The 18977-nt window shown below is 36.9% G+C and overlaps 2 protein-coding genes across 5 annotated transcripts; one reads left to right on the forward strand and one right to left on the reverse strand.

Moving 5' to 3' along the window:
• The first annotated feature begins 94 nt into the window (after positions 1-94).
• On the forward strand, positions 95-17845 carry LOC114873143 (ankyrin repeat domain-containing protein 12). Of its 4 annotated transcripts, none has more exons than XM_029181144.2 (8): positions 95-1591; positions 2617-2814; positions 9007-9258; positions 13996-14129; positions 14671-15180; positions 15273-16334; positions 16420-16875; positions 17110-17845. In XM_029181144.2, exons 1-8 carry the CDS (start codon positions 1468-1470, stop codon positions 17287-17289), a joined length of 2916 nt encoding a protein of 971 aa, XP_029036977.1. In that variant the 5' UTR covers positions 95-1467; the 3' UTR covers positions 17290-17845. The 4 variants fall into 4 exon arrangements, with proteins under 4 accessions (XP_029036977.1, XP_029036978.1, XP_029036979.1 ...); XM_029181145.2 differs by having other exon boundaries at positions 9016-9258; XM_029181146.2 differs by lacking the exon at positions 95-1591 and adding an exon at positions 2121-2208.
• Positions 17223-18949, reverse strand: LOC114873144 (transmembrane protein 70 homolog, mitochondrial). The gene is made up of 3 exons (XM_029181150.2): positions 18738-18949; positions 18216-18569; positions 17223-18128 (listed from the first exon to the last, which is right to left on the reverse strand). The coding sequence occupies exons 1-3, from the start codon at positions 18849-18851 to the stop codon at positions 17853-17855; spliced, it is 744 nt and encodes a 247-aa protein (XP_029036983.1). The 5' UTR covers positions 18852-18949; the 3' UTR covers positions 17223-17852.
• Between the last annotated feature and the right edge of the window lie 28 nt (positions 18950-18977).

Here is an 18977-nt window from a genome sequence, read left to right on the forward strand (position 1 = left end):
TATAATATATACGCACATTTGATACCTAAGAATTACAAAATTATTTATCGTATATTTTTTAAAATTGTTTTTCTGTTACTATGTGTATAAATATTTGATATCTATCAATATTTCAAAAATTTACTAAAAGAAATGATATTTAAGAAAAATTAAGTTAAATATTTCCTTTATAAATAAGCAACAAAGAAAAGTGAATACAATGAAATCATATTTATCAAGACTTCAGTAATCTTTTTATTTCAGTTCTTCTTTTTTCTCTTTAACTATACTAAATGTTGTTCACCAACAAAAATTTGCGTGCAATTCGCAGTATTGGAAATGTCAATTAACAAATAACAATTCGTATATGTATAATCGGTCTGACGATAAGAAAATCGTTATGTATTTTCTATAATGTTAATGGTAGATAGCTACTGCATTAGATACAATTAAACGATGTGTTCTTATCATTATTCATAATTAAATTATAATGTGGTTACAATAAACACAAGATGCGAAGCAGTATGAAATGATTATGTGCATTATGTGCGACAGTGATAAGAATATGAGCGTAGTTCAATTGTTTGTCCTATTTATGATGGACAGTGTGAAAAAATAATTAATTATATGTATATGGATGTGGTGACTACATGGCCTATTATATTCATTAGATTGAAATTACTGTAGTCGATAATGATAGTACCCAAATTTTCTATCATTTTCATTTGATTCTATTGATTATTTATTTCGCGAATGTATATGGAACCTTATCGATCGCATGATAAAACTCCCGTTATAACTTAAAAATCGAATGATACATTATATAATATGTAAACCCATCTTCTTTATTAAAAACAAAACACAAAAATTATATGAGTATATTTTACTAGCTCAGCTATTTTATTGGTATTCCATTCAGGAAAGAAAGAAAAAAAAAAGAAAAAAAGAAAACAGTTTGCCCATTAGAATTTTGATAATTTGTTTTGCACTAAATTAAGTAGTATCACATATATTTTCAACGACCGTTTTAATTATATTGATTTGAATATTGGCGCGACGAATACTACCGACAGAGATACCAACTGTAAACACAAAACAAACGTTGCGTCATATTGCGCACTGTGTCCTGAGTCGTGTGTCGCGAATCTCGTTTTCGAAAGAGCACGCACACACATGCCGCGTCGTGAAATCAAATCATCGGCCCGGGAAACAAGAGTGCATAAATCGGAAGAAACAATCCTTAGTGTTTATCAGATGCAATCGGTTTTGGCGCGTGTGGTTGCGTACGTGTCGCGTGACTGTCGATTCACATATCTGTGCGCGCTCGGTAGGTCAAAATGGCGTGAACCGACCGTACGATTTTAGGTTATCTTTGCTCGTGGCAAATTACGGGGGGCCTGAAAATAAAGACAAGCGTCTATCCACGCTTGGCATTTTCTTCTTCAACTTCTACACCGCGATCCTCGTGCGTTTTTGGGCCCGAGTTACATGAGTTATGACGACGGAATGCCCGCAGGCGGTAACAGTCGTTTCCGCGGTTACCCAGCGCGGATGTCCGAGCGACAACAGCTCGCACTTCTTCTTCAAATGACCTCTCAAGAAATAGTGTCAGGTAAGAAAGACGGACACTTTATCAAAAGTAAGAAAGTGCAAAGTTTATAGACTTTGATACGAGGGCACATAATTGGTGGTGAAACAGTACTAGGTTCGTGGTTACCTTTACTCATCATTGGTGGTTTTAATGTATCAAACGAGTTACGTATTTTATACTTAGACAGAATTAAATAGCTGTTAATAAAATTTCACTGTATTTCAATATTAATACAAGTTAATGCAAGAATGTATTAAAAAGACTGACCCCCTTGTTTAATTTCAAACTTCATATTTATTTTCTTACCGATACACAAACAAATAACACTCGCGTAAATTACGTGGCATCTATGCCTTTCAATAGTCACGTAGCTTTTAGCAGTATGTAATCATTTTACGAAACAAACTGGACCGTGAATCGTAGCTAGTTATTTCGCGCGAACAAGTTTTGTCCGCCTGTATTTTCAAGTCAGGTCTACCAACGGCGTTTACTTTGTGACAGTCAACGTTCCCGCGGTGCCGCGTTAAATACCGTCTGCAAACATGACAAAGGAGAAGGGGTTATGTTAATATAAATAATTAACACATGCTTGAATTCCCGCCTTGGGAAAATTGGCCTGCTAGCGACACCGATTGCTGGTAACTTGTTGCAACTACAATTTGCACTAGGAGGCGTTAATGACACAATGTATTGGTGCCTTGTATTAGCTTATCGTTCATGTCGTTCTGTATTCACACGTGTACTTATGTATATACAATTAGTTGCGTAGCATCAATTATCTCGGTAATTCAGCATCTACGAGAAACAGAGAAAATTTTTATAGTATAGTGGGAAACTACCAGTAAAATGTTTCAAATAAAAACAGATGTAAAGAATTTTTTCTTACTGTTATTGCTATTATTATTGTTGTCACTGATTATCATATTGCTGAAGTGTTTTTATATGTAGTATTGGAAGTCAACAGTTTGTTGATTATATGAAGTTATAATTGGGATCGCGTGAATCAGTAAATGATCAGTTTATTAACATAATTTGTTTGTTTTCAGGCGGAAATCGAACAGAAAACACAACTACATCAAGCACTACCCCAAGGTCGTCGACATTACAACAGCGAGGGTCAAAAGGCCGCTGGACTAGCAAAAATGGGGAATCGGCAGTCCAAGCATCTATCAACCGTAAAGAAGATTTTCGAGTGCGACAGATGCTCGTGAATGGATACGATCTCAACGCTAAAGAAGCAAATGGTAAGTAAACCACATTCCTTCGTATTTTTAATCCCACTTATTTACCCTTTAAATATAATAAGACGTGGATCATTCTTATTTTATGTTAAGAATTCTATGTTTAAAACGTACTACATATTTGGTATGAAAAGTTCTGTCCTTAATTAATAATTTTAATTGATCTTTTTTCATTTAAATTCTGAATTAATCTCGACCTACAAGATTGAACCTTTTTTAGTTATTTTTTGAATTTCTTAAAATACTATTTAAATAAAATATTCTAAATTATTCGAGCTAAATTATTTCATTCTTTGAAATATTCAATAAATTATAAAACAATCAAATCAGTTCAAATCGAATTTGTCGGAGCTGTTAACGCTAAAATATTCAAGTCTTTAAATAATTCTATCTAGTTATATCCGTTATAACAAAATAACATGAAACTGAATTTTAATTCTATAATCATAGATAAGCGTAGAAATGGTTTTATCTAACGTAATATTTTTAGTAAATTATTGGTTATTATTTCATTTATAATCGCGCACTCTATGCGTCCGACGCTCCACATTTAATTTATACAATGACGCACCATGTGCTTCATTTTATAGCGTATTATTACATTTCATAGCGTATTATGCAAGTTTGTTTTGTAGAGAAATTAATATTCAAAAGAAATAGAATATTAAAATTGATGTTGAGGTAGAAACGAGTATGTAGTCCATTTGTTTTAATAATTAAAAAATTCTGATTCTTCTGAAGAGCACTTTACAATATTTTATTATTGTTAGTCTCGAATGGATTAGTTGATACATACATATAATTATATAGCGACGAAAGTAACTTTTCTTTTAACCAAAAGACAACATTCCCGGGGTCGGTCACCCCCGTTGTTCTTGTGTGTGTAGCGAAGGCTTTCGTCGATAAATGAAAGCGACGGTGCACGACCTTCCTAAACGCAGGAAGTCAGCGGGTCCGGGTTCATTCATATATGTACATACATACATACAATCCACCTCCGTAGCTCGGCTACCCTTTCTCTGGCCCGTTTCGTCCCATTACCCTTTAAGGTCGAAGAAACAGATGGAACGGATAAAAAAGTTTCTACTTGTAGTATTTTTTCGAATTGTCTGAAAAAAATTTCTAGAGGGTGTTTACATATAGAAATTTATTACTCATATTATTAGGAATTCTTTGACTTGAAGATAATAGACAAGACTCGTGAAAAGAAATTTGAAAAATCTAATCTTTTTAAAAGAGTTGCACTCCTCTTTTGATATCGAACTGATATCGCTGTCCCGTCGTCACTTTCCCTTTTACCATATGTATCTTGCGTGCTTGCGTGCTTGCGTAAGCGGGGTTGAATCTCCGCTAAAATTTAAATTATTCCCCGCGCATTCGCATCGGACACTAACGATAAGGTCGAATTTAAATGGAATGATCAAGTCGAAGTAAAGCCGGGAATTGTGTAGTTGGTGCGAGACGAAGGTGAATCGGAGACAATGTCTCGGCGTAAGATACCTAATAGGGTATTCACCAACAGCCTAGTCACAGGTGCGCGACATCCTTCCTTGTTGTTCAGGGCTGGCGGAGAGATGAAACTTGTAGAGTTGGGCTCGGGAGGGGCGGCAGACAACTCTCCTACAGATCAATACTCGAGACAGGGCCGCACTGTTCCATATAATTTTTCAGTCAAACTCGGTGCCATTCGAGCCCCTCGGCCCCGGGTCTGTCAAGCCGACCCGAGCCTTTTTCAAATATTATACCTTTACTAAAGGTATTTTAGTAAATTTTAAATTTCTAGTAACCTGATTTCTTCGTTAACCCTTGAATGGCGGACCCCGATTATAACGTAATTTTGTATTTTATATTATTTTCTTTTCTACATTTTATACTGTCTAAAGAAGTAATAATTCCATCCTTCAAAGCGTATATTATAGCTCTACACTTATAGCTGTGTCTTGTGTCATATGAGTCGATCGTCAGCAAATTCAATGTTTTCCGCGGAGAATTTCTAACTCGCTTTTAAAGCCGAAGATTCGGTACTGTCGTGCCAGACATTCTTCAGGAAGTGATCTTTAATAGCTACATATGGGCGTTGGATGCTTGTATACATACATACATACATACATACATATAACGCAAGTCCGACATTCTACATGCTATCGCAGCTACATATTCATCTACATATGTACCTCGAAACCTACACTTACGAAGCAACTTTACTACACTCATTGTCAGAGTGTAACTGAATTACAAGTACAAATTATGTATACATATACAAAAGTAGAACTCTTTGAATGAAATAAGAAAGTGTTAACGAACGTGTGTGCCTGGCAATTAATTATTGTTCTTGAAATATTGAATTTTATGTTATAGGAATATGTAACTGTAAATGGTTTATAAAGCTACGTATAATTTATTCGTTTGGTTCTACGTAGTTAATTATTCATATTATACGTAGTATGTATACTGATTTTAATATGTATTTCAATGTACTTACACGTGTATAGCAGTGTCAGATCAAGGGGAAGTTTAAGAGGGATCCCCTTCTAAGCTTTCGTTTTACTCTGCCAAAAAATTTATTCTTTTTCTTTGCGATTAAATATTATTTGATTTTATTTAGAATAAATTTCAATTTTCGAAGCAAGTTTATCAACCTAGGGTTGTTAAAAGCTTGATAGCCCCGGGCCCTAGAAATGTTAATCCCGTTTTGGTATGTACATACATACATACACACAAAAATTCTTTACATAAATGTTCAAATTAGTTTTTGATATTTTCATATTTCTTCCCTTGTCTAATAGGAAAGTCCGCGTTGATCTAACTTTCCAAGTCGAATTTGTAGTGTAACGTAATTAAAGCGAGTGTAGTTTTCATCGAATCACCGTGAGGAGCGAAGGCGGCATGTATCGGGCGCCGCCCGCGCCCGTGTCTTTAAAGCCGATAGACCACTCAAAGAACGACGGGCTTTGTTTATCGCACAATTTTCTTTAGTAGTAAAGAGAAATAAATTTAAATAATTTCAATGTTGCTTCTAACATCCTCAAGATAACTTATCGCAGAATCCAATCTAACTGTACTAATTAAAACAAATTTATTTCTTTCGGCTACGATAGTCTGAACTGATTGAAAAAAATTTCAAATTACTTTGGTAACTTTTATTTTGATTATAAATTTAAAATACAATGGCGATCAATAATTTCAGAATCCTCCAAAAAATAATTGTCTTCTTTGAAAGTAAACGGTTCATAAAAATTTCCATATTCCATCAAATCTTTATTACCTCCATCTTTCAGATAGTTTAAAAACTTATCACCTCCGTTAGGATGTTCAACTTGATCCTTCGGTATTAAATTTATATGAGATACCGAGTCCGTTATATTAGAATGCTTGCACGTTTTCTACCAGCTGACTATGTATGTACATATTACGAACGAACCGTAGGTAATGATCACGCGCGATTTTCCTGCATAATCCAAACTACATATCAAGACGAGCTCAAGTTCATCGCAAGAACAAGCATCGACTATAAATTTCAAGTGCAAACCTTGAACAACATTTTCTTCTTATCGTTAATATTACTCTCCTGTAGGTAATAAATCGAAAACTCTTATAACTACAATCTAGCCTTATTCTGAGATTAATTAGCAATGTTTGCGATCTTAAAAAAATTTGTTATCGAAATGATACCAAAGTTAGTTTCTGATATGTAGTTCCTCTTTCTATGTACATATATCGCCGTTTTGTATAAAGTGAAATTCGTTTTACTGAAAAAATGTATGTATGCAGAAGACACACGAAAATAGAATATTGGAATCCTGGAAGATGACGTGTTCCCTCTTTGACCATAAATGGCCATCCTTATTCTAACGACAGAGATATCGATCGAGAATAAAACCGACAAATGTCGCAACTCCTCAACAAGGACCGTGCACCACGGTTTTACACGATGGCCTGCAGGATATGTATTCCTATTCGACCCTCTTGTATATGAATCGTGTACATACAAACATTATTCAGATCATTTAAAATAATTAATGCTGTCGATTAAATTTTAATAAGACAAATATGTAGTAGCACGTAACAGCTTCGGCCATAATTTATGACGGCATACTTGAAGTCATCAACTTAATGGAACGTTTAATATTGGTTAACCAGCGGAATGTATCATTGAAAAACATGTTATTGTATAAAAATAATCATTGGCAGTGTTTATGGAAACGACAAATATTTCAATACGGCTTTAACGATGAGAGCAGAAGGTGCGAACAGGAAGGGGGAATTGATATTGCGAAAATGCTACTGTTGTTCAGAAATTCAGGCTTTTCTATCGATCATCTTCGTGGTATTTGTCTGGAGACAAACACTCGATGAGATTGCTAGTCAAAAGGGGGAAAAAAAAAATCTCGCTAGTCTATCTCCTTTAAAGTAAACGTTGCTTTTCATGTGTGTAAATACCCGGAGAGCATGCCTCGTCTCTTTCGCATTCACCAGTAAGCCACACATCAACCGAGCACCAGTCTTCTTCTCGTGGCAGTTAGTTTTGCATCCCACCGAAATGCGTTTTTACTATTTCAAGCTTTCTGCACTTTCTTTGTTTTACGTTTTTGCCCTTATTCCCTACATATCATCTATTTACTCTATTCTTCATTCATTTTTGTATATAACATCAACAGAGATCGTTGATTTCATCTGCTGCATCTGAAAAAATTATTTTTCACTGTCCTTCCTCGTTTTTGGGGAAATGCGTGCGGCCATCTTGATTTACTACACGCTGACTCTAGTCCGTTCAATCATGGATCGACAAGTCGTTCATTATACCTCGCTATACGTATTATGTATGTTTCTAAAATATTAATTTCTCTTATTTGAAAAAGTTTTGTATTCAAAGGAATTATTTCGATTGTATCGTCTTATTCCTGTCTAGTCTAGAAACGAGGCAAAAAAAGTTTTCGCTTATTTTTTTGCTACATAAGCGAAGGTCTGTACTCTTCTACAGCTCTATTTGGCGCAGGGCGCGCGGACACGCTCGGAAAGTAAGCGATAATGTGACTGGTGTGCTGAGCGCAGGAGCGGCACGTGAAGAAATGCTGCCACTGACACATGTGCAGTTACAGGATGTAGCTATAGGACATGTATGGTTAGGTATACCCATCAGCATCGAATATACACAACTGTGCCTTTTTTGCAGTGTGTAGAATGCACACCACAACCATACAACGGTACGAGCGACATTGGCGTTGGCGGGATCAGCTTGATTCGGATTGGCGAAAAAGAGCGTTGCGACTCCCCGTTGGTGGGGAGTCGCGGGGAAAGGCGGGGCCAATCATCGACATAGCGACGCAACATGGCCTCTAGTTCGCGAGGGGCCGTGTTCGCGTGCACGTCGAGCACGTACGCGTACGGACTTTCCCCCGGCGGACCGACAGATGTCGCCCTGACCGCCTTTGAATCATCAAGATCAGCGTGACAATTGGTCCCACAAGAATAAAAAGGAAAATCAAGAAGAAATCTGTTTATTAGAAGAAAAAAGAAGTGATCAAATGTCAATACGGTCAAAAGCATTTGTGAGAATGAACTGAAACGAAACACTTCAAACTGTCGGTATATTGAGCTTTAGAAGATACATATCAAGAACGATGATAGCTCATCCATCATATTTTGAAGTATCATAAATCCTCGTTGGACCTTCTTCTGTTCGTAAAGGTGTCGCCTTTTGCCAATTAATTACTGTTAAACCACGTGCGTGTTCTTATTATAAGAATCTACGAAAAATAAACAAAACTGTGAAAATACTAGTGAAATATCTCAGATCGAAATACGTTAGAAGTGTGCAATATTTTTTGAAGGTTGATATAATTAGTACAGTTTCCGTGTTTTAACTGTTCATATTGTGTATATAAATAACATATATATATATATATATATATAGATTTTAGTGGGATCAAAGCATTGAAATAATATAACCTATAAATGTTAGTTTGTTTATTTAAAGTATAAAATATTGAACAAGTTAGTGTGAAGTATACAGAAGAAGTATAGCACTAGAAATTGCTTGTATATTCTACTAAACATTTACCTTGAGCAATTGCTTTATTATATTACTTCTGAATGACAGTTTTATTGAAATTGATATTAGGCATTAACAATTTAGCATGATAATTACAAGAGCACATCCATGATGGTTTATTTCCGTTTGATTTGTGATCACAGATATTACAGGTGCAAGTTCACCTGATGAGAGTACAACAGTCGCCCCTAATAGCCCATGCTCTCCGGGTGAAACGAGCGCAGCAGCGCCGTCGAACGAACAGGAGCAGGAGCAACAACAACAGCCTTACCAACATCATTCTCAGTTTCAACAACAGCAACGTACGACCGGAAGTGCACCAGCCGCTGCACCGCACGTTGCTGAAGACAGTGGAGCCCCCTGTGAAATGCGGAGGACACCACCGCAAAATAAAGGTGAGTTCACTTATTGCGTGGCCACATACGAAACGAAATAGGCGTATTGTTACTTTAAAGAAACATTGCCAAATGAAAATTTCAATTTTTATACGAATTTGGGTGCAACATAGAATGATTGTAATCATATCTTGTTTCCAGTTTTGTAGACAATTCATTTTGTTAAAATTAATTTAAAAAATATGAAGAATATAAAGTTATGAAACTTGAAAGAATTTGTTTTGTATTTCCGTGAAAATTTCTCCGACATTAAATAATTGTATGTGATGCTTAATTTCTGTGTTGTACGATATAAAATAACGTTTCCCAAAAATGTTTTTAAAATTAAGTAAGATTTTTAATTTTTCAATGTGCCAAAATTAGTTTGATAATTAATAATTATTTATACTATGTTTCTTTACCGACGTAACAAAGTTCATATTTACCGACATAGCACTAATCAGTCCATTCGTCCAATGTGACAGAAAACATCAACACGTAATATAAAATTTAAATAACAACCAATTTTCGTTTATTCGAAGTTGCTTCTCATAAATCTTTAATGTTGTATAATTGTATAATTGCGTTGCTTTGGTGCGGTTTGATACATTTTTCAAATTGAATTTTTATTTAAAAAAAATTAACGTTAAAAAGTTAATTTTCAGTAAAATAAGTAGCATGAAAGTATATACAAGAAAAGTATTTGCATGTTACATAGCAAGTACAGCCATTCTTTATTTTTATTCAGAAAGGCATGTCGACCATTGCAGGGGAAAGAGATTGCTATTTATATTTCTTTTAATATGATTAGATGTCATAGTATCACGAAACAGATTTTTATTACGTTGCGCAATCCCTCCCCATAAATTCTCGTAATTAATCAAGAAAACCTTTCCTTAGACAGGAATATAAATTCCTTATGAACATTCGATACGTTTTTAGTTTATTCGTATAAGCGCGTACACACAGCACATCGTTCACATAATATTATGTAGATACGCGCAAGTGTACAATCATCACTGATCGGTAATAATAGCGAGCGATGCAGAAACAGCACTTAATTAGACGTGACATTCCCGAGTAGTGACGCGTTGGTATCGTGCGCGCGATGCAGTGCTGCGCCTGGTAGAAGTTGGTCGAGACGGAGACGCGGCGACACAGTCGCGATCCGATTCCTCTCTCTCTCTCTCTCTCTCTCTCTCTCTCTCTTAGTTTTCAGTGTCTTCGGTTTCGCGCGTTGTGTGGGAGCTGTGCAAGCGGCAGTAGTGTACACACGCTGCTGCCGCGGCTACTGAACCTCTCTTGTCGTCGCGGTGATCGTCATTGTCCTTCTAGTCCTCTCCTAGTGCTATATCGAAACCTTTAACGTTGCGGTACGTATTGTCAGTGCCGTTGTCGCGCGAGCCAGGTATGCATTCGTGGCTACGTTTCTGTTTGCTCGTGTCCCCTCTTGTCGCTATTGGATCAGCCTAAAGTACCGTTACCAGAAAGTACTGCCACGACCACGTGGCTCGGCGCGTGTTTCGACTTTTCTTACTTGCGTGCGTCGTGCTCTCCTATTGTCTCGTTTACTTCGATTAACCTCGTATCGCTACTAAAAGAAGCAGCTCGTCGAAACGGGAGTGCCCCGAACCTTGGAACACACATCTCTTCTGGTCTTCGTTGTCGAAGAAGAGAGGGACAAAGGCAGACTTCTCAAAGGTGAGAGAGAAAGGAGTGCGAGAGAGGAAGGGGAGAAAAAGAGAGAAAAGTTGTGGAGCAAGCGAGAGGAAACATGCTGACTGGCAAGTAAGTACATTGGACACGTTTGCGCTCGCGGACTGCGTCCATCGACACCACTATACTAGGGTGATCGTACCTCCGCCGAAAGGGGTCTATGTTGCCGTTGCTGCAACAACACACCAATTTCTAACCAACTTCCACGAAATATTTACATACATCTCTTTGTTTTTATTTCAACGCGTTAGAAATTACTCGATGCACTATCCAAAGTTGCAAGTAGAGGACAGGCGTCTAAATGATTTACCCTCGTAATTAATATTCAGGTTTCGTTATCGACGACACCGAATGTGTTAACGCTAACGCGTTGACAGTGCTAATACTGTCGCTAGAATTTATTGGTCGTTAACGAAGTTAAATCGAAGGCTTGGGAATATTTAACTGCGGCAATTAAATGTACATACATGTAGCGAGATCAGAACCGGTTACATACTTTGTCTCGTGCGTTTCGTGGAACATGTCTGAAACACGATATAGCGTGTTCCGTGCTCGCTTTCAATGTAACTGAAATCTTTTAAACTTCAGCTTAAGTGATATGCTAATCTTCGTATAAACCAACAGACCGTAGCGTAGGAGGAAACGGCGACGCTTTACAAAGCAGTATTTAGGCTGACCTTGATTCTCTTTGTGACATATTTCGACATTGCGCTGACCGATAACTAAGTTAATCTCAATCCTTTTTTCAAAATAATTACAGTATCAATGTTATTCATTGAATTTTATAATTACGTATTATATGTACATATATACAAATTTTTATTTATATGGAACAAAATTTAGTTTTAAAACCTATTGTTTTGCGTCAGTTTGTCTTCTTCGGCTGTACGACTTCAGCTGGCTTGTTGCAGCAAGTTAATGAACTTCGCTGGCAAAGCAGTAGACGCGATAAGACGTGCTACGTTATCGGCCAAAAAGCGTGTGCAGTAAGTACATATCTTTGACGCCGGTTAAAAACTCGTTCTCGATCGTTTTGCAAGGTCAGGAACGAAAAAAGTAGAAATAATCTATTACTGAACGCTTATGTATATCGACTGAAATAAGACAACGTATGTATGTGTATTTTATAAAATTACGTATTTCGGATATCTTATCGATCGACAATGTTTGATTTAGCCAATATGTATTTATACCGAGTTGATCTTTCGAATCGATCTTGCGTTGTTGACTTTTTCTAAGGAATTTAGTGTGTATCTGCACGTTAATTAATAGCGAGCCCATCAATCGTTATGCAGTCGATAGGTTTTTAACGCATCGATAACTCGGATTGAAAGACAGATCTCGTGTGCAGCAGGAGGAAGTGGGAGGGCAGAATACACTACGAAATAATATACGTTCCATTCTGAGAAGCACGTACGCGAATACACCGTGATATTTGCATATCGTCATTTCGCGGTAAGAATGTTCTACAAATATGTACATACTCTCTTTCTGCGCGATATTACGGTACGTGTGCTCGCATCGCCAATGGCGGTACCGCTGACAAACATGCACGAGGGATACATACATACACGAAAGATTAGAAAAGAGTCTTCTTCACTCTATACTTTTTTTTATTATAAAATTTTTATTTATTCCTTCTCTGTTTCTAATAAAATGAAAAATCCACTTTCAAACTAATATATGTACTTGGATTACGAACTCGTTAGAAAACATTGACTCCGTATACAGAGAAATCTTTCATTTCCGTGAATCGTTAACGTCGTTAAGGCGGCGAACAGTCACGACTTCATTGACTAGCGGACTTATTAAAATGTATTTTAGGATATACTATTTGCAAGCGCCAAGTTTCATTGGCACAATTCCCTCTTCCAAGGGTGATAGAGAAAGGGAAGCTGGGAGGGGGTGGTACGATCAATGACCAACTAAAAAAAGAGATCTTAATAAAAATACATACTATTTTCGCAGAGAATCAATGTATTTCGGCATTTATCGATTCGAATTCTGTAATTATGGTGACAGTTGCGTTAACTCGTAAATTCAATTACGACATATTGATCGAGCAGAGCTTGCGTCAGCCTCGCTTTCAACATTGCACGAGGGGATATCCTCGAATCTCCCGAAACAAGCGTTCCGTGAAACCGCCGATAAGCCCCATAGTATTATTGCTCACCGTTCAATCCATTTTCTTCCTGTTTTGTTTGTAAATTCGCGGGCTAACCATGCCATTAAGCCATTCGATACGATTATTGTTCTCCGCTCACAAGAAGTGTCTCGTGGGACGGTAGAGGGTCAAGAAGGGGTAGGACACCCCCTAGTTTAACGAATGCATACCTGTCACGTAGGTACATACACGGTAATAATTTTAGTATTCCATTTACAGAATTTTATTGGAATTGTTTCGAAAAATAATCTCGAAGGTTTTCACTGATACAATGCCCTTTGTATACGAGATACAAAATGTCAGTGTGTATACCTACATACTATGAAAACATCAGAACGGTGTTTAGAGAAGAAATAAAATTTATCTCCTGACAGGTGCAAGCTGAATGTAAGTGGTTCGGAGAGATCAAGACCCGATTCCATCGGCCGGTAAGCTCCACTTATCGTACCGGCCGCGACGCACTGCAGCGACGCGAATAAAGTTTAATGGATCGCGCTTAACGTAACGCGATCGTTTGGTAAAAAGCCACTAACGAATCGATCGCAGATCGGGACCCCCACTTTCCTCGAGGGTCCCGTGATTAACGGCCATCTCCTGATGATCGCCAACCAGCGGTTTATTCCCTTCTGAATCCATCTCACCGTCTTTTTCTCCTCGAATATGCCCCCTTCCATCTCCCACCTCCTCCTTCTACCCAGCCACCTTCTCTTCTCGATTTCTTCGGCCTTCCTCCGAGTAAGTAAGTACACATTACCTCGGTGCGCGAAGAGGAATACTACTACTTACTTACTTACTTACTTACTTTCCTGAGGGATATTCGTTCTCTCCGGCATTCCTTTGTCGTTCTTGCAGATTAACCGGCATTTTGTTCTTCACAGTTGATAGATCGGGAACCGGGCAGTCTGGAAGCTCGCCGAGGGTGACGCTTCGACTCAACCAGGTGCGCGGAGCGAGGGATGAGAAGAAAGGAGGGAGCGCTGCTAATTCCCGTCAGGGCGGCATGAACGTACAGGTACAGTAGTTACTGCATCTATGGGATAGTTGAGAGCGCGCGGTTTTTAATTTTATTAGCGATAGGTACAAATATGTGTTCGGTTACAATTAATTAAACGTAAATTAATTAAAGGTAAAGATATAAACAGCGTAGCCTGGGTCAACGGTGACCTAAACTTACAAAATGTAATCATAGATATTAACCTACGGTTAAATGTATCATTTTCAGAGGAACGATGTAAAATTTTAAAAATGAAAATAATATAACATAAAAGATAAAATCGTGGTCTGTGCCGTTCGAGGATCAATATTTTCATTATGTTTAATTTAGGCTAGATCTTCTTTCTCACGTGTTAAATGAATTTGTTTTGTCAGCAATTTAGATACGCGTCATTCGGTAAGCGGTACCGAGGTCACTGTTGTAAATTGCGATAAGGGTTATATAGTACATATGTATGTGTTCACATCTTTTTGTTCATTAGAAAAATACTGGGCTTCGATTTGAATAAATCGAATTTTCGAATTTTCGAATTTTATAAAAAGAAAAGCAATATTTTCAGAATCAAGGTCAAATGGAAAATTCATCAAAGACGTCAAACGTCTCGTCGGGGACCGTAAATGCCGCCTCGGGTTCTGCTACCTCTGGGAACACATCATCGTCAACTGGTGGTGACAGTGGCGACGTGTACGAATTCAAAAGTTCGAAAGAGCCAACACCAGTGAGAGGTACAAGCTCTTCGCCGAATCCAAATTCCGAAAAAGATAAAGATGGCAGCAAATCTGCTAGCAATCAAGGGGGTCAAAGCGGTGGTAACAACAACGCGTCTACCGTTGGTAGCGCGACATCTTCCGGTGAAACAACGACCACGTCGATAACCAGCGACGATCCCCCTACGGTTTCAGCGTCGCCTTCGTCCAAACGTGCTTTTGAAAGCGATAATACGGAAGAGCAAGACGAAGAAAATCGGCGGAAAAAACGAAAGGATTCGGAACCTGTGAAAGAAAATGTAAAAGGCACAACCACTGGAAGACAAAGCACGGGTAGAAATGCTGCCAACACAGGGGATAAGGTAAATATTATCTGAGGTAAAGCTTATCTAATAGAATTAAATAATTTAATTTTTATTTAATATATGTATAACATTTCTCTTTTTCTTTAAAGTGTACGAAATCAGCTAAGCAAGGGTCTGGCACAACTTCTGGTAAAAGTAATCAAAACACCGCTTCGATTAGTACAGATAGAAAAAGTCCGAGTAACTCTTCGATAGCAAGCAGTCCGAAGCCTTCAAACTCTTCTGGTACAACGACTAATATCAAAACAACTACACCGGCCCCAGCTGAATCCGACGGCGAGGATGATCGATCGAAAGGTTCAGACTCGAATTCAGCTCCTAAAGTACCGCCTTTAAAAATAGTTATTCCTCAAAGTACCACTTCTGAACAAGAACAGGGTAACAGAAATGGGAAAAGCACGTCTAATAGAAGTCATCAATTACCTTACGTAGTCGCGAGTTCCAATAGTAATGATTCTACGGATAAAGATCAAAGTCAGTCCGCTAGCGGTACAACGAGCCCCACAGAAACTGGGAGTAATACCAAGAGCGAGGATAAAAAAGATTTTACCGGTGCTTTACACGGGGAAGAAAGATCGACGCATCATCAGAGAGTGCTACGGAGTTCGCATAGATCCGGTAACGGTGGTAATGGATCAACGACTTTAAAAGAAACCTCTGCCTCCTCGGGTAATGGAAATTATTCGAATTCTTCGCCACTGCCGGTAACTACTACTGATCGTTCTAATAATTCCTCTCCGCAACAACGACATCATTCGCCAACACCTGAAACAACAGGTTCTGAATCGAATAAAAATACGTCGACAGAAGCTTCGAATAGTAGTAACACCGCCTCCAAGACGAATACAGCGACAGAAAAGTCAGAGAAAAATACTGAAACTGGGGGGAAATGTCAGAAAGATAACGGAACAGAAAATTCGGAAAGCACTTCTACAACTACCTCATCGACGACATCAAATGTAAACACCCCGGCTCCACCTGTTGAACTTCACCCTAGGAAAAGGAAAATGAAACCTAATAAAGAAGCTCAACAAGCTGCCACAGCTGCGTCCAATGAAACATCTGAAGCCACTAACGCGGGTCCAGAAGTTCATCCGCACGATCAACCCATTACTAATTGTTATCAATTATTTTTAAACATCAGGAAGCAAGTTTGTATTTTTATTAATTATAACTTCTCTATAATGTTTATAATTCATAATCGAGTGGAATGAGAAATATTTTTTACTTGTTTAGATTGAACGAAGAAGAAAAGGCCTTTTCCCGGTGCAACCAAAACCACCTCAGGGCTTCAAGGATTATTTAATGAATCGGTGTACATACGTATTGGCTGGAAATGCTAATAAAGAGCCAAACGTTAATCCCCCCGTTGGATTACAAGGCCCTATGAAAGACTTGTATATTGAACAAGAAAAAGAAAGATATCGTCTTAGAATGCAGCATGTAGTTGAAAAAGAAAAATTAGTTTTATCAGTCGAACAGGAGATTCTTAGAGTACATGGTAGAGCAGCTAGGGCTCTTGCTAATCAATCTCTTCCCTTTTCTGTTTGTACAATATTAAAGGACGAAGAAGTTTATAATGTTATTACTCCAGAACAAGAAGAAAAAGATAGAAACGCGAGGAGCAGATATAACGGCAGACTGTTCCTGAGCTGGCTACAGGATGTCGATGACAAATGGGAAAAGATTAAGGTAAATGTTTTGAAATAATCGTATTACATGTATTTGTACCTGAATTATTGTGTAGACATTGCTGATTCTATATATTGTCTCCAATTATTCAGGTTAGATTAACTTATGTTACGGTAAAACCGACTGATAAGTTTTCTTTATACGTATCGGTTTAAAAAGACGTAACACACCGATAAATTTAATTACCATTAAAATTTAATTTATAAACTAATGTAATTAAAATTATTATTCTAGGAAGCAATGTTACTCAGACATCACAACGAAGCAGAATCATTGCATGCTGTGCAGAGAATGGATTGGGAGTGGAAATTGAAAGAAGTTGGATTATGCGAATTCAAAGCAACACCTCAAATAGAAGATATTCATGTTCCAATGGTACACGTTTCGGATGACTTTGATTTACTCCCAGCTTAGTGTACGATGAATGCACAATTAACTCGGCATAACTGTTTTGCTCATGCCTTTGATATCAATTCAAAGGTTATGATTATAATCTGTGATCTCTTAATAATGTATCCGCCATTCTTGCACGGTTACCAAATTACATTATGTTGCTTCTATAGTTTATTATTACATCTGGAGGCTATATTTAGAAAACACTTGATTCTCTAATTAAGTTACTATCTTATATTTATATGCTTTTATTAGTTTTTCAAAATTTCAATATCAACTTCAATTATTTCTGTGCTTGTAACATATTTTATTTACGAACTGTACATTCAAACTTATAAATATCGACTGGAGATGTGTAGTTCTCTTGCTAATTGGGTTTAATTAAAAAAGACAATGACGAAGTTTATCTGCATTGTGTTTTAGTAATTTGGTGCTGTATTTTTCAGTGTAGGACCTCTACATAATAATGTACTGTACATATTTTGTACCTAGCAACGTATATAGTACTTTTAAGTAATGTATAAAAGTTTTAGATTAAGAAACTGTAATAAATGAAATTACTTTAAACTACTTTAAATTCCACGTTAGTTTCGTTCGAGTTCTTTACTCTCTATCTGCTTCTGATCTTTTTCATAATTTTTTAATTTTTCTCGTATCAAATCTAAATCGATTTTTCCTGTACCAGCTGCATTTGTACCCATCTCAAAATCTATTGGATCGTTATATCCCATAATAATAAAATAATGTCTAGCATCTTTGAAATCTTCTTCACCGAAAAGCAATGGGTTTCCCTGTATCTTACAAGATGTGAGCATTCCACCTGATTCAGGTACATCTACATCATCCTTTGTAAACTTTAGCTGAAACACGTATATAATAATTTACAAGTTAACGAATTTAAGAAGAAATAAATCAACAGAATTCAAACAATTTTTATAATTATATACCTGTCTTTTGTTAAGAAACAGGCCATATACATTTGCACCATACATATCCTCTTTTGGATAATAGTACATTTCGGTCACATATCTTTTTGTTGTGAGATGTATAAATAACGGAGTCAATGTTAGAACAAGATTTAAAAATGCAAACATTATACCCATATTTGCTAAATTATCATCGTGCACAGCTTTCATATAAATTGCAGGTAATGAAATTATTGATCCAGCTGATGTGAAGAAAGAAAAGAGTTTAAGTCTACGAATTCGTTTTGTTAAATATCCTTCGTAAATAAGCTCTCTATCCGAATTCCCATCATTTTTTGTAGAAAAATGTTTCGCACACAAAAGCGATCCAAATTTCTAAAACATTAAACACGATTACTTTTATTATTATTTTAACAGAAACCGCGCATGATTAAATGGTACTGATTATGAAATAATAATGAATATAAATTTTTCAAACTTTCCGAATAGAATCATTAGTTATTTCATTAATATAATGAAAGATTTTAAGAACAGTATTCTAACCTTAACGTTGTTAATGTTGAACGTATGACTGCTAACATTACGATGGAATAATAAAAATTCGTGTACAAACCGTTTCTTTTGGCTCAAAATGCAGTGTCGTAATATCAAAGCCATTATTAGAAACTAATTGTATTTTATTCCATATCAATTACGGATCCTCGTGAATGCGTTACTAATACACGAGCACTTCAATTGTCATATATATATACATATATGTGTAACACATAAAATACAAGTGCG

Source organism: Osmia bicornis, chromosome 6, assembly GCF_907164935.1.
Source record: "Osmia bicornis bicornis chromosome 6, iOsmBic2.1, whole genome shotgun sequence".
NCBI classification, from domain to species: Eukaryota; Metazoa; Arthropoda; class Insecta; order Hymenoptera; family Megachilidae; genus Osmia; species Osmia bicornis.